The 22,955-nt window shown below is 40.2% G+C and overlaps 1 protein-coding gene across 1 annotated transcript in view; it reads left to right on the plus strand.

Annotated features, from left to right (window-relative positions):
- The window catches only part of LOC129714485 (complement C3-like), a 73,166-nt gene that overhangs the window by 26,318 nt on the left and 23,893 nt on the right, over window positions 1–22,955 (plus strand). Inside the window, exons 15-26 of the mRNA XM_055664122.1 lie at window positions 841–970; window positions 3,541–3,612; window positions 4,420–4,617; window positions 7,210–7,312; window positions 8,718–8,803; window positions 11,828–11,967; window positions 13,147–13,359; window positions 14,540–14,594; window positions 15,630–15,716; window positions 17,442–17,645; window positions 19,964–20,039; window positions 22,251–22,410. Of these exons, the coding sequence (XP_055520097.1) occupies window positions 841–970; window positions 3,541–3,612; window positions 4,420–4,617; window positions 7,210–7,312; window positions 8,718–8,803; window positions 11,828–11,967; window positions 13,147–13,359; window positions 14,540–14,594; window positions 15,630–15,716; window positions 17,442–17,645; window positions 19,964–20,039; window positions 22,251–22,410 (1,524 nt within the window). The remainder of the gene's footprint in view (window positions 1–840; window positions 971–3,540; window positions 3,613–4,419; window positions 4,618–7,209; window positions 7,313–8,717; window positions 8,804–11,827; window positions 11,968–13,146; window positions 13,360–14,539; window positions 14,595–15,629; window positions 15,717–17,441; window positions 17,646–19,963; window positions 20,040–22,250; window positions 22,411–22,955) is intronic.

Below are 22,955 nucleotides of genomic sequence, written 5' to 3' on the forward strand. Positions count from 1 at the left end.
TCCATCTGAGCCAGTTGCTTTACCATATAACCATATAACAATTACAGCACGGAAACAGGCCATCTCGACCCTTCTAGTCCGTGCCGAACACATAATCTCCCCTAGTCCCATATACCTGCGCTCAGACCATAACCCTCCATCTTTCTGGCGATTTACTCTCAGGAAGGTCGATCTTACGCCTGCCACATTATCTAGTGATACAGATGCACCGGAGACTGTTGGGCGGGTGGCATTTTACCAACGACCTTCTGCTCAAAGCAGGCATAGAATGCATTGGGGGTGGACCTCATGGTTCATCTATGGTTGGGCACCATACCAATCGTCTACTTTGATACACAGTCTTCTGCACACTTGCTAATAAAGTCTGTGACAGCAGTGGCATATCCACCAAGGTTAGACGCAACTGTGGGGATTGTACAGTGAAATATTGCTGCAGAATAAAAACACCCATACACTTGCTGAAAGTTAGAGTATGCACAATGGCTGATGGTCTACCACTGCTAATTTATTCTGCCTTTAATGTGACAATGCATTTGTTTTTATGTTCTCTTTTCTCTATTATACCTTTTTCATCCAGCTTATGTTAGTTAAATGGTTTTAGAGTTTTTAGGCTTCTGGTAGGGTTTGAATCCCTGGCTGAAATTAACAAATAAGTTAGATTAATAACTTTCTGGGTCAATGATGTGTCTGTTATCGAGCATTGCCCAAAGTCTTCTCTAAATGAAATGCATACAGATGGATATGTATTTGACTGGTCTTCACCACCGCTATAACTTGCTAACTGACTTCAGAGTAAATTCAACCCAGTTAACATGCATTCTGTGTTTGTGTTCTATACAGATCTGGAGTGTGGTGGAGAAAAATGATATTGGTTGCTCACCTGGAAGTGGTAGTGATGTCTTTGGTGTTTTCTCAGACGCTGGATTAGCCTTTGTAACAAGCACTAACCTCAAGACTGAAACAAGAGCAGGTACTGGTTTCTGAAATAAACCTGTTTTGAATTATTTTTTTGTAAACTGAATGGTGTATTTCTGATAGAAACATAGAAAATAGGTGCAGGAGTAGGCCATTCGGCCCTTCGAGCCTGCACCGCCATTCAATATGATCATGGCTGATCATCCAACTCAGTATCCCGTACCTGCCTTCTCTCCATACCCCCCAATCTCTTTAGCCACAAGGGCCACATCTAACTCCCTCTTAAATATAGCCAATGAACTGGCCTCAACCGCCTTCTGTGACAGGGAATTCCACAGATTCACCACTCTCTGTGTGAAAAATGTTTTTCTCATCAAACAAATCATTAAATCAATATACAATAAAACTTTGCACATAGGACAAAAAATATATAGAGAAAAAAGGGACTTCCTTCTGTGACAGAGAATTCCAGATTCATCACTCTCTGTGTAAAAAATGATTTTCTCATCTCGGTCCAAAAAGACTTCCCCCTTATCCTGATCATTTTCTAATTATGACTATCGTTTGTTTGGAGAACAAGGAGGTGATGCTTAAATGGAATGCCCTGTATTTATTATCACTGGCAGCTCCCACAGTTCTATTTTAGGCCCTATTTGCTACACATCACCTGTCCCTCAGCAATGTAATCTCAAAATAAAGACACAATGAACTGCAGATGCTGGAATATTGGATAAAACCCCAAGTGTTGTAGTAGACCAGTAGGTCAGGCAGTATCTCAGGGCAACATCCGTAAGGATAGTCTGAAGAAGGTTCCTGACCCGAAAGGTCATCTATCCATGTCCTCTGGAGATGCTACCGGACATGCTGAGTTACTGCAGCACTCTGTGTTTTATAATAATCCTTGTTTCTGCAGATACATTGATACAGCCAGCTTTACAGATCCACACAGAGAGTGGTGAATCTCTGGAACTCTCTGCCACAGAAGGTAGTTGAGGCCACAGTACATTGGCTATATTTAAGAGGGAGTTAGATGTGGCCCTTGTGGCTAAGGGGATCAGGGGGTATGGAGAGAAGGCAGGTACGGGATACTGAGTTGGATGATCAGCCATGATCATATTGAATGGCGGTGCAGGCTCGAAGGGCCGAATGGCCTACTCCTGCACCTAATTTCTATGTTTCTATGTTTCTATGTTTACGTTCCCATCAATTCTCATGATCCCTCCTCCAAAGTTTGTAAATTGACAAACTCTAGGCTACTAAGAATATTGGAGCTTGCAAGAATTGGCACCGTGATTTAGATTTGAAAGTGTGGTGAAGACTTCTCATTATTGTTGTATGAGGAAACACTTTGAATACACAATGACGCACTTGGCAGAGCTGCTAACTCATAGTGCCAGACATGTGGGTTTGATCCTGCCCCGTGCCTGTTTTAGGCATTTTTAAAATATTGTGCTTGCCTAATTACTACCGAAGTTTCTATTGTGTTTCTATTTTTGAATAACGCACTCAAATTTCATTCTTTTGAATAACGCACTCAAATCCCACAACCTCATTCTTAACGTGGGAAAAACTAAGGAGATGGTGGTTGACTTCAGGAGGGCGGGGAAACATCACCATGCACCTCTGCACATCGACGGAGCTGATGTGGAAAGGGTCAGCAGCATGAAGTTCTTAGGACTACACCTGTCTGATGACCTGACGTCCACGGCCAACACCACAGCTCTGGTCAAGAGAGCCCAGCAGCGACTTCACCCCCTCCGAAGACTACGGAAAGCAGGCCTCCCCACCACACATCTACGGACTTTTTACAGGGGGACTGTTGAGAGCACACTGACATACGGCATCACTTCCTGGTTCGGGAGCTGCAAGGCGTACGAACGGCACCAACTGGACAGGATAGTGAAGACCGCAAGCAGGATTATTGGTGGTGCTCCACTCCCCTTCCTGCTGGACATATACAAGAAGAGATGCATCAACAGAGCCATCTCCATCATCAAAGACCCTTACCACCCATCGCATGACTTTTTCACCATCCTCCCATCTGGGAAGAGGTACAGGAGCATCAGCTGCAAAACCAGCAGGATGCTCCTCAGCTTCTTCCCACAGGCTATAAGACTGTTAAATGAACTTTCCCCCCTGCCAAGTATCGCGCACAAACACCCCGCTGCCGGTCGGAACGGCTGTTGAATGTTATTGAATGTTATTAGAGGGTTAAATTGTTCATGACGTGTATTTTAACTTTAATTGCTATTTATTTTGTAACGAAAACTGAATGGACACTGGTTGAGAAACGTTTTTTTGTTTCCTCTGAGTATGCGAATACTCAGGAAATGACAATAAAGATTTACAATTACAATTACAATTACAATTACAAATTTATGGCTGGCACCTTAAGACAGTGTGGTCGCGTGCAGTGCCTACCGTATGCTTGGTTTATGATTTGTGCATTAGTCTTCAAGTATGTGTAACCCCTGCATAAAACGAGAGATGCCTGCATTTTCAAAAGACCATTTGGAAAATGAGTACATGCATTTGTGTCATAAAATTCCATACCACAGGACACTCGTGCAACACCAGGGTTTCAAATTATCATTCATATTTGTATCTTTCCAATATTTATTGCAGCGCTGACGTGTAAACAGCCAAATCTACGCAAGCGGCGTGCAACAGCACTGGAGGAGCTCAAATCTGAGACACGTATGTATTTATAATTTAAGAAATAGTTTGCATATATAATTCATGGATTAAATAATTTTTTTGATGGCAGCTTTTTTACTTGTGACTGTAATCTATTCAAAATGTGACCTTACAGAAATTGATTTAAAAATAATAATGACCATTTCGAGTCATAGAGTAATACACGATTGAAACAGGCCCCACGGCCCAACCCATCCATGCCAGCCAAGATGCAGCAACTAAGTTGGCCCCATTTGTCTGCGTTTGGCCCATATTCCTCTCAACCTTTCCATCTATGTACCTGTCCAAGTATCTTTTAAAATACTCATGTATGCTTCAGCGACCTTCTCTGGCAGCACGTTCCATATACCCACCTAGTGTGCACTAAACATCTGATGCATTTCATGCCTCAGGAGTAGTTTATTGGTTGTAAGATGTCTTGATTTCTTAAGATTCCTTGCTCAGTCTTCCTTTTAGTTTTGGGTGTCACAATGGCATAGCTGGCCGAACTGCAGCCTCATTGCACCAGATACCCGGGTTTGATCCTGACCTTGGGTGCTGTCTATGAGGAGTTTGCATGTTGTCCCTGTGGCCACGTGGGTTTCCTCCGGATGCTCCAGTTCCCCTCCCGCATGCCAAAGATTTGTGGGTTATTTGGTCTCTGTAAAGTTGCACCTCTTGTGTAGGGAGTGATTGACAAAGAAGGATTACAGGGGACTAGTGTGAATGGATGAGACAGTGGACCGAGAGGCTTGTTTCTATGTGACATCACTAAACTAATTATTTATCTGTATGTACGAGTTTTTAAAACTTTGCTTTTTATTTCAGTGCAGAAGTTCAAACCTGGACTGCTACAACGTTGTTGTTCTGCTGGATTTACAAAAAACCTCATGCGTTTCAGCTGTACTAAAAGGGCCAGGCGAATAAGAAATAAAAATGACTGCTACAATGCCTTCAAGCACTGTTGTGAAGCAGTTACAAAATATAAGGAACAGCTTCAAAAAAGCACGCTGAGTTTAGGTCGAAGTAAGTATTGAATTCTTTTCTTTAAAGGTAAAATCCCAGTTGGAATAAAAGCATTTTAGAGAGTAAAATGTCTTTTTATGAGGAAAATATGAGTTTGGGTATTAGTTTAGTTTAGTTTTTTATTATTGTCATGTGTACCGAGGTACAGTGAAAAGCTTTTGTTTGCATTCTATCCAGTCAAAGAAAAGACAAAGGTACACAAAAAAGCTGGAGAAACTCAGCGGGTGCAGCAGCATCTATGGAGCGAAGGAAATAGGCAACGTTTCGGGCCCGAAACGTTGCCTATTTCCTTCGCTCCATAGATGCTGCTGCACCCGCTGAGTTTCTGCAGCTTTTTTGTGTACCTTCGATTCTCCAGCATCTGCAGTTCCTTCTTAAACACAAAGAAAAGACAAATATGTCCCAGATAGAACAATGAAATTCTTACTTGCTGCGGCACAACAAAGTACACACATACTGTATATTTATATATATACACACACAAACAAGGGGAAAACTCGGGAGAATTCGCCAGTAGCTCGGGAAAGCGGGACAGGCCAGCCCGTTAGGAAACTATATACTGACAACATCCACAGGACCATCCCAAATCTTTCTTTGCCTATCTAATTGGCGTTAGATCCAGTCCTTAAGAATCCCCTCCAACAACTTTCCCACCACAAATGTCAGGCCCATTGCCCTATAGTTTCCTAACTTGTCTTTACTGCCCTTTTAAAATAATTTGACAATATTAGCCACCCTCCAGTCTTCTGGATGTCCACCTATAGTTTAGTTTTGAGATACAGCGCGGAAACAGGCCCTTTGGCCCACTGAGTCCGCTCCGACCGGCACCAACCAGCGATCCCCGCACATTAACACTACCTACACACATTAGGATCATTTGCACGTGCACTAAGCCAATTAACCTACAAACTCTGTACAGGCAACACCTGTAGTTGGGATCAAACCTGTGTCTCTGGCACTGCAAATGCTGTAATGCAGCAATTCTACCCCATCGAAGATAAACATGATCTCTTTGAGGGCCTCTGCAATTTCATTACAAGCTTCCCACAGGGTCCAAGGATACACTTGGTCAGGTTATGGACATTTATCCATCTTAATGTGCTATAAAACAGAAATGATCCCCTCTTTGTTAATTTGAATATGATTGATGACATCATAACCCATATGCCTCAATTTCTTTGTTTCTGCAATCTGTAAAAACTAGAAGTGAAATATTTGTTTAATATCTCTTCTGACTATACAAAGATGCCCATTATAATCTTTGAGACTTTTTTCCTGATCCATGCTTTTACTCTTAATTTCCCTGTAGAATTCAGATTTTCTTGCATGTCTGATTGATTTCTTGCCTGCCAGATCATTTTCACATCTTCTTTTAGCCCTCCTGATTGTCTTGCTAAGTATACCACTGCACATACTCACAGAGAGATTAGTTTGATGATCCCAACTGCCTGAATCTGGCATATCCCTCCTTTTTCCTGATCAGAGCTTCAACAATTCTCATCAACCAATGTTCCCTAAATTTGTCAACCTCGCCCATCACCTGTACAGAACTTGCTGCTCCTGAACATCTTGCTAGCTTAATTTTGAAAGCCTCCTACTTGCCAGCTACCCCATTACCTACCAACAGACTCTCCCGATCGAACTTTAATGGTTAATGGTTCTTCTCTGGGGCTATCAGACATGTTCCTTCATAATTTCCCTCTAATTAATTTACTTGATGTGTTTATTGTGGCATGGCCAATATTTAGATCTTAAAATGCTGTAGACATTTCAGTCTCTAGTCAGCTGTACTGCTGAGGGTCTATGATAAAAAATGTCAGATTAGGCGAGGAAGGGAAATTTCTCCCCAGATACTGAAACAGTTACTGAATTAGCTACTGAAATAGTTTTTCACAAAGTCTATCAGGTTTCAAGTTACCAACCAGTTTTAAGTAAAGGCATGAATTTGATTGTTCCAACACTGTTTACTGAAGACGCTTGTCCTTGCCTCTCCAGTCTTTCCTCTCAGTTCTAATGGTTCTATTTATGCACTTTCTCCCATGTTTGTAATTTAGAATTGAAAAATGTGTGTTAATTTGCTACTGGCTGGCAATTTGTTCCTGAGCTTCCCTGGGCCATATAGATAGAGTGAATTTGATGTCTTGTTGGTTCTCCTGGTTTACTTTTTGTTCCTCCAGGAAGGGGAGGAATGCAGGGGAAGTGTTTCCAAATTACTCTCTTAGAGCAAAATAGTAAGGTTGAATAGGCTTCTCTTTTCCATGAGAAAATCTCAGGAAGAAGAATTTCCGAATGGAACCCAGGAGTTCATCAAAAGAAGGTTTAGGAGGAGGTGAGTGAGAACGTTCACAACTACATTAGATCATATTGATCTAATGGATTGTTGTGGCTGGGTAATCAACATTACTATGGACAGAACTTCCATGGTGCAAGGAAGTTGTAGATAGATTGTTCATCGATTTGCACAGTTCCTCTTAACTTGGTAGTTCGGTTAAAGTCATTAAATGTTCTCCGGCAATTCAGTGTGCGTGCGCGTGTGCGTGTCCTATATCTCCAAGGTTAAATAACATTTAAATGCATTTACTCTTCCCTTAGGTACTGATGATGATTACACTAGCTATGAGGATATAACAGTCAGGTCTCAGTTCCCAGAAAGCTGGCTCTGGCAGACATATACTCTTCCACAGGTCGAGAATGGGTATTTATCCTGAAATCTTACAATGAATGTGTGTTGTTCATAATGCATAATTCAATTACATTCTTTGATGCAACATTAACCCAGAATGCTGCCAAGGTTTGCATACAATTAAGGTTAAGCAGTTGACTGGAATTTGGTGCAAATAATAAAATTTGTAATTTAGAAAAGAAATGTGCTAATTTATCATAACAATTCATAACAAGAGGAATTCAGTATCGGAGTAAAGAGGTTCTTCTGCAGTTGTATAGGGCTCTGCTGAGATCACATCTAGAGTATTGTGTACAGTTTTGGTCTCCTAATTTGAGGAAGGACATCCTTGTGATTGAGGCAGTGCAGCGTAGGTTCACGACATTGATCCCTGGGATGGCGGGACTGTCATATGAGGAACGATTAAAAAGACTAGGTTTGTATTCACTGGAGTTTAGAAGGATGAGGGGGATCTTATAGAAACATATGAAATTATAAAAGGACTGGACAAGCTAGATGCAGGAAAAATGTTCCCAATGTTGGGTGAGTCCAGAACCAGGGGCCACAGTCTTAGAATAAAGGGGAGGTCATTTAAGACTGAGGTGAGAAAAAAATGTTTTCACCCAGAGAGTTGTGAATTTATGGGATTTCCTGCCACAGAGGGCAGTGGAGGCCAAGTCACTGGATGGATTTAAGAGAGAGTTAGATAGAGCTCTAGGGGCTAGTGGAATCAAGGGATATGGGGAGAAGGCAGGCACGGGTTATTGATTGGGGACGATCAGCCATGATCACAATGATTGGCAGTGCTGGCCTCCTCCTGCACCTATTTTCTATGTTTCTATGTATCGAAGTTAGACAAAAATGCTGGAGAAACTCACCGGGTGAGACTGCATCTATGGAGTGAAGGAAATAGGTGACATTTTGGGTCGAGATCCTTCTTCAGATGAATCTTTGGAAACTCATTAATAACTTACTGTGAAATTTGGAAGGCATGGGTTTAAGGTGAGAGAAATGAAGGCTGAGAGGCAACTTTTTCTTGCAGAGCGTGGTTTGCACATGAAACAAGCTGCCACAAGAAGTGGTAGAGTGGGCACAATTATGACATATAAAAGATACTTGGGGTACGCATGCAATGGGAAAGGCTTGGAGGATATGTGCTATGCACTGGCAAGTAGGGCTTGCTTGGTTAGGTTACTTGGTCGGTATGGATGTGTTGGACTAAAAGCCCTGTTTCTGTTCTATACAGTTTTATGACATTGAATAAATATATGAGCTGCAGGTGGTGAATTGCAGAAAATGAGATTATTTGGTATATATTCAATTTAGTAAATGGTAATTTAAACCTTTCGCAACAAATACTGTATATTGTCAACAGCAAAGAGCACAGTCTGACTATGTGCAAAATTAGTTTAATATACTTTTTTTTCTTCTTAAACAGCCCGGCATCAATGGATATAACGCATTACCTCAAAGATTCAATCACTACTTGGGAAATACAGGCTGTCAGTGTGTCTCCAACAAAAGGCAAGATTTTTATGGGTTATATGAATGTTAAAATCAATATCGCTGTATTGGTGCCAATAGAAGCAAATATGTTCAAAACAGTTGCATTTTCTTTCTTTTCATACAACCAGAGTACGAAACACAGAAGGAAGCTGTCTCTATCAATTTATTTTATCTAGAGTGATAAAATATGATGATTGATGCTAAAAATCTACAGTGCCATTAGAGAGCACAAGGCAAAGGGTTTTATAAGATGTAGGCCCAATCTATGCAAAAATAAAAAATGGTCCAGAAAATCTGAAATGAATATCAAAAATGCCAGCAAAAATTAATAGGCCAGGCTTATCTATGAAAGAGAAAAGTGGTTCTGGGATGAGGATCTGTCATCAGAACCAGGAAAATTTAAAGACAAAACAATGTTAAGATTCAAGAGAAAAAAATAAATGGGGGAGGAATAGAAGACAAGAGAGGTTAAATGACAAAGAGGTAACGATTCAAAGGAAAGGGGAATCAATGCATAATTGTGCTGGCATCGAATGCAAATGGTGACTGACATTTTCTTTTAATTTACGAGCTTCTTGCACTTACAAAATATCAATGCAGTAGGGAACAAGAAAAAAAGAATGCATTGTCAGCAGGACCATCCATTTATTTGTTGGGCCCACCAGTTGTGTCAAACTGTGGTATATAAATATTGAAACAGCGACAACGAAACAGCTGCTATTGGCAGCTGAATCATCACTACAGGAAACTTGCGTTATGGGTGCTTTGATAACCATATAACAAACCATATAACAATTACAGCACGGAAACAGGCCATCTCGGCCCTACAAGTCCGTGCCGAAGAACATTCTTCCCTTAGTCCCACCTGCCTGCACACATACCATAACCCTCCATTCCCTTCTCATCCATATGCCTATCCAATTTATTTTTAAATGATACCAACGAACCTGCCTCCACCACTTCCACTGGAAGCTCATTCCACACCGCTACCACTCTCTGAGTAAAGAAGTTCCCCCTCATGTTACCCCTAAATTTCTGTCCCTTAATTCTGAAGTCATGTCCTCTTGTTTGAATCTTCCCTATTCGCAAAGGGAAAAGCTGATCCACATCAACTCTATCTATCCCTCTCATCATTTTAAAGACCTCTATCAAGTCCCCCCTTAACCTTCTGCGCTCCAGAGAATAAAGACCTAACTTATTCAACCTTTCTCTGTAACTTAGTTGTTGAAACCCAGGCAACATTCTAGTAAATCTCCTCTGTACTCTCTCTATTTTGTTGACATCCTTCCTATAATTGGGCGACCAAAATTGTACACCATACTCCAGATTTGGTCTTACCAATGCCTTGTACAATTTTAACATTACATTCCAGCTTCTATACTTAATGCTCTGATTTATAAAGGCTAGCATACCAAAAGCTTTCTTTACCACCCTATCTATATGAGATTCCACCTTCAAAGAACTATGCACGGTTATTCCCAGATCCCTCTGTTCAACTGTATTCTTCAATTCCCTACCATTTACCATGTACGTCCTATTTTGATTTGTCCTGCCAAGGTGTAGCACCTCACATTTATCAGCATTAAACTCCATCTGCCATCTTTCAGCCCATTCTTCCAAATGGCCTAAATCACTCTGTAGACTTTGGAAATCCTCTTCATTATCCACAACACCCCCTATCTTGGTATCATCTACATACTTACTAATCCAATTTACCACACCTTCATATAGATCATTGATGTACATGACAAACAACAAAGGACCCAACACAGATCCCTGAGGCACCCCACTAGTCACCTGCCTCCAACCCGACAAACAACCATCCACCATTACCCTCTTGCTTCTCCCATTCAGCCACTGTTGAATCCATCTTGCTACTCCTGCATTTATACCCAACAGTTGAACCTTCTTAACCAACCTTCCATGAGGAACCTTGTCAGAGGCCTTACTAAAGTCCATATACACAACATCCACTGCTTTACCCTCGTCAATTTCCCTAGTAACCTCTTCAAAAAATTCAAGAAGATTAGTCAAACATGACCTTCCAGGCACAAATCCATGTTGACTGTTCCTAATCAGACCCTGTTTATCCAGATGCTTATATATATTATCTCTAAGTATCTTTTCCATTAATTTGCCCACCACTGAAGTCAAACTAACATGCCTATAATTGCTAGGTTTACTCTTAGAACCCTTTTTAAACAATGGAACAACATGCGCAGTACGCCAATCCTTGGGGACTATTCCCGTTTCTAATGACATTTGAAATATTTCTGTCATAGCCCCGGCTATTTCTACACTAACCCCCAGGAATATAAGGGAGAGAGAAATAGCACAAGGTCATAGAAGATTTACGTGTGTCGAAAAAGAAGGAAGCAAGTGGTGACACGGAATGTCTTGATCGAGATGGAAGCCAAAGAGGAAGATATATGAGAGAAACACTTTGTTGGGACTTATAATACAGATATAATATCCATGCACAGTTGCAGAATATAATTAAAATTTTGAGTCGGTCTGCGTTGTAATCAAAAATATTCTTAAAGATACATACTGAGACTTGTTGGGAAGTGCTCTGCTGTAAGACTTACTATGAAGTCCCCCATCTCTAATTTAAAGAAGAAAATGAATGGCAATTTACTTAATATAACAATATCACCATTTTAAAAGGTTCTACCAATTGGAGATGATTTGTGGTTTATTGTGGCAAGTTGGTCGATTTAAAACCATGCCTTTTCATGGGAATGTGAGTCACTTAATTTTGAAACACCAGGATAAATTGTGAGAGAAATGAACTTTATCTTTTTCAGCTTTGGGAGTAAATTCTTTTCTGCTACATTACCCTGAAGAAGGGTTTCGGCCCGAAACGTTGCCTATTTCCTTCGCTCCATAGATGCTGCTGCACCTGCTGAGTTTCTCCAGCATTTTTGTGTACCTTCGATTTTCCAGCATCTGCAGTTCCTTCTTAAACACATTACCTTTGTGCGTTAGTCATTAAAAAAATAATTGGGGTAGTATTAAAAATACTGTTTGTTTTTCGTGCAGGAGTATGCATTGCACAACCCTATGAAGTCACCGTGCTAAAAGACTTTTTCATTGACCTTCGACTTCCATACGCAACCGTACGCTACGAACAAGTGGAAATTAGAGCTGTCCTCTACAATTATCATGATAAAGATATTACGGTAAGATGGACATTTATTAGAGATGAGAGGGAATCTTACCCGAATAAATGGCCTAAAGAATTCCAGGAAAAACTATTGACTGGAAAAGTGGGAGATCATTAAGGAGATGTTTCAGGCACAGACTACAGTAGGCATGTGAAGAGATGGTCGAAAAACAAAATGTAGGTTTCATTTAAATAGAAAATAAGATGGAGAACAGCTGATAATTTTTAATTACTCATTCCATCATGTTGTTTCAAAGTCTTATCTTTCATTATTCATCCCATTCTATAAACCTTTCTGTCCTATCATCACCTATTGATCCTAGATTTCAATCGTATAAACCAGTGATTCCTAACCTGGGGCCATATGGCCCCCATGACAAATTTCAGGGGGGGCCACAGAAAGATTTTGGGATTTTGCGGCCACAAGGTTCAATGAAGGGGGCCACAGAGCTACCACCCTGTTGCCTCCTAAATTTCAGTTCTAATGAATTTAAATCTACGTAGTTGAAATATTTTTGATGTTTGTGGAATAGAATAATAGAGAATATTTGTGCAATTAATAACACTGATATTTTTATGGAAGGCATTGAAGTACTTTTTTTCCACTAGTAATGTCGGGGGGTGGGCGGGTGGGGGGGGCACAGAAAAATTAAAAGACCCCAATGGGGGGATATGAGCTAAAAAAAGGTTGGGAACCACTGATATAAACCACCATCTTGAATTCATTTGTTGAACTCATTACTAATTAAAAATAGATACTTGCATTTCCTGTCATTAAACACTCATTACCACTGTGTATCTGCAACTTTTTTGTTATGTATAATATTTATCATAACCATAATCATTATATGTGGATTTTTCACATAGCCACCTCTCAGGACAGTCAATGTGTTTTACTGACAAAATCCTAGTGCTTGAAGTCAAGTCACCATTGAAATGTAGAAGGCCGTTGAGGTTGTTGGTGCACAGCAAGATCCCAAAAATCAACTTGCAAATGTCAGATAAATTGCTTTAGTGATGTAGGCTGGAGTAAAAATATTGTCCCAGAACTTTTCAAAGTAGAGGTAAGGGATCCTTGGCAAAGGTTGACGACACCTCCATTTCACAACATAGTTTAAGGAGGGCTTTTTTGACTGAAATGAAATTAGTTTCTCCTTTATATTTTTCTCAATTGCAATTGCTCTTTAACTTCCAGGTTCGTGTGCAATTTCCTTACAATGAGAACATGTGCAGCAATGCAAAACTAACAGAACGATATACTACGATAATCAAAGTTCCAATGAAATCAACTGCTATGGTGCCTTATGTTATAATCCCATTGACAATTGGGGAAATAATGATTGAAGTCAAAGCATCAGTTCAAGGTGTATTTGTGAATGATGCCGTGAGAAAGCCTCTCCGTGTGCTGGTAAGTTCAATATTATCAACTTTTCCAGATCCAGGAATATCAGTGATTACAACAGATTAGTTTCACCTTGAGTCCAAAATCTGAAATAAAAGTAAATTGCTGAAGCAGACATATTGTTCAGAATACAGATTTGGATGATAAATAATTTGATAGTATTCTTGGGAACATATTTTCAGGATATTGGGGAACAGCAATTGGGAAGAGATATAAGCTAGCAGTTTGGCAAAGTTCCTGGTTAACTTACTGACTGTGCTAATATATATTTGCAATTAACCCAGCACAAGTACAGGAGGCGCAGCTTGGTCAACTCAAGTCAACTTTATTTGTCACTTACACATACAAGATGTGCAGTGAAATGAAAGTGGCAATGCCTGCGGATTGTGCAAAAACTACAGAATAGAATAGAACAGAATCAGTATTTACATGTTAGAAAATAAAAATTAAAAATACACAACGCAACAGTAAATTAGTCCCTAGTGAGATAGAGTGGGAAGAAACTCCGCCTCATCCTCTCTGTTTTCACAGCATGACAGTGGAGGCGTTTGCCTGACCGTAGCAGCTGGAACAGTCTGTTGCTGGGGTGGTAGGGGTCCCCCATAATGTTGCTGGCCCTGGATCTGCACCTCCTGGTGTATAGGTCTTGCAGGAGGGCTAGCGTAGTTCCCACACTGTGTTCGGCCGAATGCACTACTCTCTGCAGAGCCTTCCTGTCCTGGGCAGCGCTGTTCCCAAACCAGAAAGATGCTTTATACAGCCCCAGAGTAGAAACACTGAAGGATCCTCAGAGAGACTCTGAATTTCCTCAGCTGCCTGAGGTGGTAAATGCGCTGCCTTGCCTTACTCACCGGAGTGGCAGTGTGTATAGTCCATGTCAGATCCTCTGTGATGTGGACTCCCAGGTATTTAAAGCAGTATTTAAAGTAGTAGAGTAATGGGTTTTGAAGGTTTTGAAGGGCATGTTGGCAGTCTGCCATTAGAAGAGCAAGTCAACAGAAGGGTGATCTTTGCATTCTTCCCATTTATATGATTGAGGGAGTATTGGACTGATGGTGGCCTGAAGTGCTGAAGAATTGTGTTACAAATAATATGTAATATAAGCAGTTCTAGTAACTTGAGCCAAAATCTTAAATCTAGAATAAACCAAATGCAAACATACTCAGTGTATTATTTCTTTCTGCAGCCAGAGGGAGTCAAAACTGAACTCCCAGTGGACAATCACGATTTGAATCCCAAAGGTAAGGTTCACTCATATTATTAGCCTTCAGAATACATATTCAGCAACCTCATCTTTTATTTAAATTGTGCCATAAATATGCTTTACCGGAATGTTATCAATCTGTTACATTGACTACATAAATAATATGCAGACAAATGACCAAGAATTTAATCAAAAAGATAGAAACAGGAATTGCTGCAAATGTTTCGGCAGAGTCTGTATACAGCAGGAAAGTTGGGCAACAAAAGTGATTTAAGGTGAGAGGGAAAAAAAATGACTCGGAACCTGTGCGGCATCTTTTCCACACAGAGATATGGGTATATGGAACGAGCAGACGGAGGAGGTAGTTGAGGCTGGTACTATAACAACATTTAAAAGACTCATCCATGAGATAATGGATGGAAAGGTTTAAGAGAAAAATTTTAGGCCAAATGCAGGCAGGTAGAACTAGCTTAGATGGGGCATCTTGGTAGGTTTAGACGAGTTGGGCCGGTTTCCATGTTTTGACTATAAAAAGCAACACACGAATACATAGTTATCAGGGAAAATAAATAAGAATACAAGAATATAGGAACATTAGTAGGCCAATCGACCCCACGACTGCTATGTCCCAGGGTTCATCTCTTTTTGTGTTCCGATATCTGCAGTCCTCAATCCCTGAACTTTCAAAACATGCTCCTATTTCCTCTTTAAATACTACAAATGATCTTGCCTCCATAACAATCCTGCAAATTCACCATACTCTACCAGAAGCAAAGGTTTTTGATTCAAAGATGTTTTTATTAATTAATTTGCAGAGTATGGGCATGGCCAGCAAGAGTTAGTAGTTATTGTCCATTTCATACTGCCTATGAGACCCTTCAGTAAGTTACCTTGAACTGATGCAGTCATCATGATAAAAATACTTCCAAGTGCTGTTTGGTTGTGAATTTCAAGATTGAGAGATAATGGCAATGAAAGAACATATACATATTTTATATTAGGATTGTGTCTGGATAGAGCAGTATATTGATATAACCTTCTGAATAAATAAATATATTTTCCTTTAACCTAGGTAAAGAGCAAGTGTTTAATGTGTCTGTGCTACCCCCAGCTGATATGGTTCCACACACAGAGCCATCGACTTTCATCAGCGCGCAAGGTAGGTAATATTTTCATTCCTATATAAACTGAAGAGAAATATCTATTTGTAGATCTTATCTGATTTGTTGATGTTGGAGAATTCAGAGGTGTATAACATACTTTCCATTTTAAATATAAGAACAGCACTTGGTCAGAAAATAAAAAATGAAGGTTTCGCCGAACACCTCCGCTCGGTCCGCAATAACCAACCTGACCTCCCGGTGGCTCAGCACTTCAACTCCCCCTCCCATTCCCCATCCAACCTCTCTGTCCTGGGTTTCCTCCATGGCCAGAGCGAGCAACACCGGAAATTGGAGGAACAGCACCTCATATTCCGCTTGGGGAGTCTGCATCCTGCGGTCATGAACATTGAATTCTCCCAATTTTGTTAGCCCTTGCTGTCTCCTCCCCTTCCTAGTTCTCCCTCAGCCCTCTGGCTCCTCCTCCTCCTCCTTTTTCCTTTCTTCTCCCCGCCACCCCCCATCAGTCTGAAGAAGGGTTTCGGCCTGAAACGTTGCCTATTTCCTTCGCTCCATAGATGCGGCTGCACCCGCTGAGTTTCTCCAGCATTTTTGTCTACCTAGGAAGTTTCGTTGTTGTCCTTCAGAAATACAATCGTTACCCATCAGTCCCAAATACTGTATGCATTGGCATTTTTCTCTTTATTTTGGTTGGAATATGGATCTGGAACAGCTTACTGCTTTTACTATTTCTCCCCTGGTGACTTTTATTTATCACCCAATTTAAAATTAGATTTTTAAGCACTAGTTTACTAGTCAGGATATGTTTTTTAACTACCATTCCCGTCGTGCTGGCCAGAAATATGTCTTGTAATTGACTTGCAGGCAAGTGAAAATGAAATCTCATGGAATGAAAAATCCGAGAATGATGGAAAACTTTCCCTGAGTATACATAATAGATATATACCTAAAAAAAAAAAAAATAAATGCATGGGGAATAGAGTTGTGCTAAATAAGGTGAATAGTCACACTCTTAATCAGGTTTGGAGAGTATAAAATATGTGGAATATGCTTAACGTAAGAGGGGAAAATGGGACCTAAGGGGCAACTTTTTCACAAATAGTTTAATGGGTGTGTAGAACAAGCTGTCCGAGGATGTGATAGAGACAGATACATTTACAACATTTAACACACATTTAAATATATGGTGAGAAAAAGTTTACAGGGATATGGACAAAATGGGCATTATGGGTGATGCTTTCCCCATCACAATAATCCACAGCATATAGTTTCAGTAACCTTCAAGTTGATTAATTAAACACATTTCCCAGAAAATGAAATAAATTAAATTCCTATGTATAAGTACATAAAATTGCTTTAGAGCTTTGTTGATACTCCATCAATGAAACATAGCACTTATGGATATGCTCAGATATTTGACAGAATAGCCATCAGGCTATTAAACCTGGCTCGGACAAGACTCTGATCATTAATAACCCATTATCTGTTATTTGCACTTTATCAGTCTATTTATTAATGTGTGTATATATTTATCCAATGGTATATGGACACACTGATCTGTTTTGTAGTAAATGCCTACTATGTTCTGTATGTTGAAGCGAAGCAAGAATTTAATTGTCTTTCCCGAAACGTTGCCTATGTCCTTTGCTCCATAGATGCTGCTGCATTTCTCCAGCATTTTTGTGTACCTACACATGACATTAAACTCACTTGAACTTGAACTTGAACTTGTTCCTCTTAAATTTATTTTATCAATGAAACAGGTGATGTTTTAGCTCAATCTATTGAAAGCACTATCGATGGATTGAAACTGAAACATCTAATCAGAATTCCGAGGGGATGCGGCGAGCAGAATATGGCATCAATGACTCCAGTCGTGATTGTTGTAAAATATCTGGACGAAAAAAATGAATGGCCATTGGTGGGAGTGGACGCCAGAGAAAGGGCACTGAAGAACATTCAGATAGGTACAGAACATTATTATATGTGGCCATCCCACTTGGGAAACCTGAACGGAAACGTCTGGAGACTTTGTGCCCCATCCAAGGTTTCCGTGCGGTTCCCGGAGGTTTTTGTCAGTCTCCCTGCCTGCTTCCACTACCTGCAACCTCCTGCAACCTCCGGGAACCGCACGGAAACCTTGGGTGGGGCGCAAAGTCTCCAGAGGTTTCCATTCAGGTTTCCTGAACGGGACAGGGGCATTACATGTAAATTGTTGCACCTGAAATAATACGTAAACGGTTTGAAAAATGAAGTATCACCACCTAATGTATTTTGCAAAGTTCATCACAGAGATTTTTATGTATATTTTATAATAATGCTTTATCTTTCCTGATGATTATCACTGAAGATTGTGGTGATGTGGATGTTTAAATGAGGAGTATATTCAAAGCCATGACCAAAAGCAAATTATGGGATTGAATAGAGAAGTTGATGAAGCTTTGCATCAGTTATAACCCATGTTGCTGACTGGTCAAAGTAAGTAAGATCCCCCGGGACATGGAACATACAGAGGGAAAATCTTTTTTAATGTGAGTCTGAAATTCTCTAGCCTCAAACTCACTTTTTGACCATTGACAAAATGGCTTTTGTAATGCAACTTTCGAAACGAGAGTAAAACACATGTTACACAACATAACAGTGTAGCAAAGTGTGGAGTCATGCGTTTTGGTAATAGGAATAAGGTGTAGACTATTTTCTAAATGTGGAGGGATCCAGAAATCGGAGGTGTTGTAAAAGCACTTGGAAGTGCTGGTGCAGGATCCCCAAAAAAGTCAATTTGCAAGTCGAATCGATAGTAAGGAAGGCCAACACAATGCTAATTTATTTCAGGAGGACTAATATATAAAAACAGGGATAGAATGCTCAGGTTCTATAAGGCACTGACCAGGCCACACTTGGAATATTGTGAGCTATTTTCGGCCCATATCAAAGGAAGAACGCGCTGACTCTGGAGAGGGTTCAGAAGAGGTTTACGAGAATGATCCCAGGAATGAGTGGTGTCAGACGTTATAGGGAGAAGGCAGGAGAATGGGATTAGGAGACATAGATCAGCCATGATTGAATGGCAGAGTAGACTTGATGGGCCGAATGGACTAATTCTGCTCCTTTCACTTAAGAACATACGTTGCAGAAATTCTAGCGGGTCAGGCAGCGCCTGTAGAAAGTGGCCTTGGAGTGCTGTAATGGCAGGGGTGTGGCAGGCAATTTGGGCAACATTGATGGAATATTTGACACATTGAAAATTGATCTGCAAAACCATGGCAATTACCAAGTTCTGGTCACTGTAAATGGTCTTTAGTTGACATTGGTAAATATAAGAATTTATGTGTAAATTTGAGAATGTGGGTACCATAAGGTATGGTGTGGTATGCCATGGGGTGTTACATTATTGAGGGGTTCAAGATCATATGGGTATGAATCAAGTGTGGACCATTTGTTGGTTTTTCGAGATATCAAAAAAGTGACGATTGAGATCCCGAAGTTCAGAATGATTAAGATGTTGGGTTAAAGGATAATGATATCAAGTTAGAATAGAAATTTAGCATCCATTTGAGACCCGTAGCCTGTTCTTCAGGAGGAGGTGATTCAAGAAGATCGTTAGAACACAAAATGGATACATGACAGGTAAGAAATGCATCCACGCAGCTGAGGTGATCTTAGCAGACAAGGTATTAGTGTATATATATATATAGAACTAACTGTAAAACGGTAGTTAAATGGTAAATAGTTTAACAAATGTACTGAATGCATTTCTAAAGAAGGGTTCCTTCGCTCCATAGATGCTGCTGCACCCGCTGAGTTTCTCCAGCTTTTTTGTGTACCTTAACAAATGTACTGTTCATTTTCCTCTTGGAAGGGAAGCAGTGGAACGTGAGCATAGAAGTGGAGCAATCTGAAGCTGGAGCGTTGAGACAATGTCGTGCCTGTACATTTATACCTTGAATAATGGTTGAGCTGTTCCATATCTTGAATGTATCCGTGCTGCAGTTGTTGCAAGAATGCCTGTAGACATCATAACTGATGATTTTAGATTGACTTCTGGGTTAGAAATTCCATCTTCTATGCAAACAATAGTTGGGATCATAAATACCAATTTGAATTTTCACAATAATGCATCGTGAATGTATCTTTAATGTGGTTTTAGCACAAAAGTACACTGTTGAGAAAGGCATGAGTGCATGTCAAAATTTCTTGACGTGTTTTCCCAACATTTTGTGTCACCGTTTGGATTCTCTGCAATTTATTGACTTTTGTTTTTTATTGCTTCCTTTTCTTCACTCAGGTTATACCCAAGAACTGGCATATCGCAAGGAAGAAGGTTCTTTTGCTGCTTTCCAAAATCGTGAAGGCAGCACATGGTACATTAGAAGCTGATTTTCCAGACTGACTTTGGTGAATTTGCAATTAGCAGAAAATGGGAAAATTAGGGACAGCCAGCATGGCTTTGTCCGTGGCAGGTCATAGCTTCCCAAATTGATTAAGATTTTGATTTATTAATTAAAATCATTATCCAGAAATCTATCAGATCAGAGGGGAAAAGTTTAAGAAATGTGTTTTAAAGAAAGAGTGGTGGAAGCAAATTAGATGGCATCATGTTTGGCATTTGTATTTTGGATATATTTTAGTAAAGCATTTGATAATTTTGCTCATGGAAAGCTGATCCAGAGGATTAAGATTTCTGGGATCCACATTGAATTGGTAGTTTAGATTCAGAACTGGCTTAACTATTGTGGACTGAGAGTAGTGGTATCGAGGTCTGTAAGCTCTGGTGTTCCACAGAGATCAGTTCTGGGAACTCTGTCTCTGTGATGTATCTAATTGACTTGGATATAAATGTAGATGTGTGGGTTTGTATGTTTGCAGACAACGCAAAATTAGACAATGAGGAAGACCATCAAAGTATCCAGTAGGATATAGATCAGTTACAGATATGGGTAGAGAAATAGAAGATTGAGTTTAATACAGGCAAGTGTGAGGTGTTGCATTTTGCGATTGAGGGAAGATCTGTTAGAAGTATATAAAATTATAAGAGGCATTGTTAAGGTATAAACATTAGATATAAACATTATTATATTAGATATAAACATTTTCCCAGGATTGCACTGTAGATGGAATAGCTTTAAAATCAGAGGGGAAACATTTAAGAAATGTGTTTGGTGGAAGCAAATTAGATGGCATCATGTTTGGCACCTGCATTCTGGATTAAAGGAATTTTTCCTGTGCTGTGCTGTTGTATGATCTATTTCAATATAAAATGTCATTGTATTCCTTCCCTTGGTACATCATGTTATAACTGTTCAAGATTAGTAAGGGGATATCATAAATACTGTGTACAGTTCTGGTCTCTCATCTGTAGGAACGATGTTATTAAACTGGAAAGAGATTAGAAATTGTTTACTAGGATGTTAGCGAGTTTGGAGAATTTAGTTATAAGGAGAGGCTGGTTCATTTTTCCAAGGAATCTAAGAGCCTGAGGGTGGTGTGTGGTAGCATATAAAATCATAGATAAGTTGAATAGCTACCTTTTAAAAAAAATTCAAAATAGACTTTATTAAGGTAATAAATATATGCAATACGTGAACCGTGCAAAAAATTCATCCGACATTTTCGGAGGCTATACAAAATATTCAATACAGTCTACATACATTGCTCAAATTTCACAAATTTATCCCCCTCCCTTGCCAATCATGTGGCCCACTGGCGTGTGATCACTTCCCTTATTTTTGAGGGGTGTCTCCACCACGCCCTGCCCCCCATGTCCAGTAGCGGAAGGACTCTAGACTGTGGTCCTCCCCCACCAAGCCTTCGCATTGGCTGCACCGAGCTTCAGCGAGTCCCTCAGCACGTACTCCTGCAGTCTGCAGCGGGCCAGTCGGCAACATTCTCCGACGGACATCTCGCTCCGCTGGGTGGTGAACAACGCTCGGGCAGACCAAAGAGCGTCTTTCACCGAGTTGATGATCTTCCAGCAGCACTCGATGTCAGTCTCTGAATGTGTCCCTGGGAACAGTTGAATAGCTACCATTTATTAGCTAAGCTGCAGGATTCTAAAACTAGATTTAATGTGAGAGTGGAAAGATTTAAAAGGAACCTGAGGGACAACCTCTTCACAGTGAGGGTGGTGCATATGTAGAAGTACCAGGGGCGGATACAGTTAGAGCATTTAAAAGGCATTTGGACAGGTGTCTTGGCCAAGTTGGGCCAAAGTCTCTGTTTCCATACTATGAATCGTTTTAGAAATATGTATACACTGTTGTGAACCATTTCCACTTACATCAAAGTATAGATATTCCATTGAAAATAAGTTGGTTGCCAAAGGATAGCATGAATGAATTAACAATCACATTAGTATTGATAAGGTCTCTGGGTAAGATTTCTTTCATTTGATTTTTTTTCTAAATATTGCATTTCAGAATGTCTATCTTTTTTTCTCACTCTAAATGTGAAAGGCAGTAAGAGATGATGTTTTACTTCTGGCCATCAGCTTCAAATCACACAGGTACAATGAGGATGAATTCCTACCCTGGGATTTCTAATGGGATACATTTGTTGCGTTTCTCTATGTGCAGGTTGACTGCCTATGTGGCTAAAGTGTTTGCTATGGCGCGTCACATGATCACAATTGAGCCACATGTACTTTGTGGAGCTGTTAAGTGGCTGATATTAAACAGACAGAAACCTGATGGTCACTTTGAGGAAAAAGGTCCAGTAATTCATGGAGAGATGATTGTAAGTAAAATGCTTTAAAAACATGTTTTGGTTGCATAGAAAAATAGAATTATAAGATAATATAATTAAGTCACTGACACGTGGTACAGTTTTCCAGTGTCTTTGTTCACAGGAAGTAAGCAGCCCCTACTCATCTGTTTTTGTTAACAACTCTTGAACCAAATCAGGTACTGGCCCATTTCAGAGGGTATGAGTTGAGCACATCACTGTGATCTGGTGATTCATTCAGGACAGAGTAGGTAAAAGTGAGGTTTTTTCTTCCCTAGAAAACATAGAAAATAGGTGCAGGAGTAGGCCATTCGGCCCTTCGAGCCTGCACTGCCATTCAATATGACCATGGCTGATCATCCAACTCAGTATCCCATCCCTGCCTTCTCTCCATACCCCCTGATCCCTTTAGCCACAAGGGCCACATCTAACTCCCTCTTAAATATAGCCAATGAACTGGCCTCGACTACCTTCTGTGGCAGAGAATTCCACAGATTCACCACTCTGTGTGTGAAAAATGTTTTTCTCATCTCGGTCCTAGAAGACTTCCCCCTTTC

The sequence above is a fragment of the Leucoraja erinacea genome, chromosome 39 (assembly GCF_028641065.1).
Source record: "Leucoraja erinacea ecotype New England chromosome 39, Leri_hhj_1, whole genome shotgun sequence".
In the NCBI taxonomy this organism is placed as follows: domain Eukaryota; kingdom Metazoa; phylum Chordata; class Chondrichthyes; order Rajiformes; family Rajidae; genus Leucoraja; species Leucoraja erinaceus.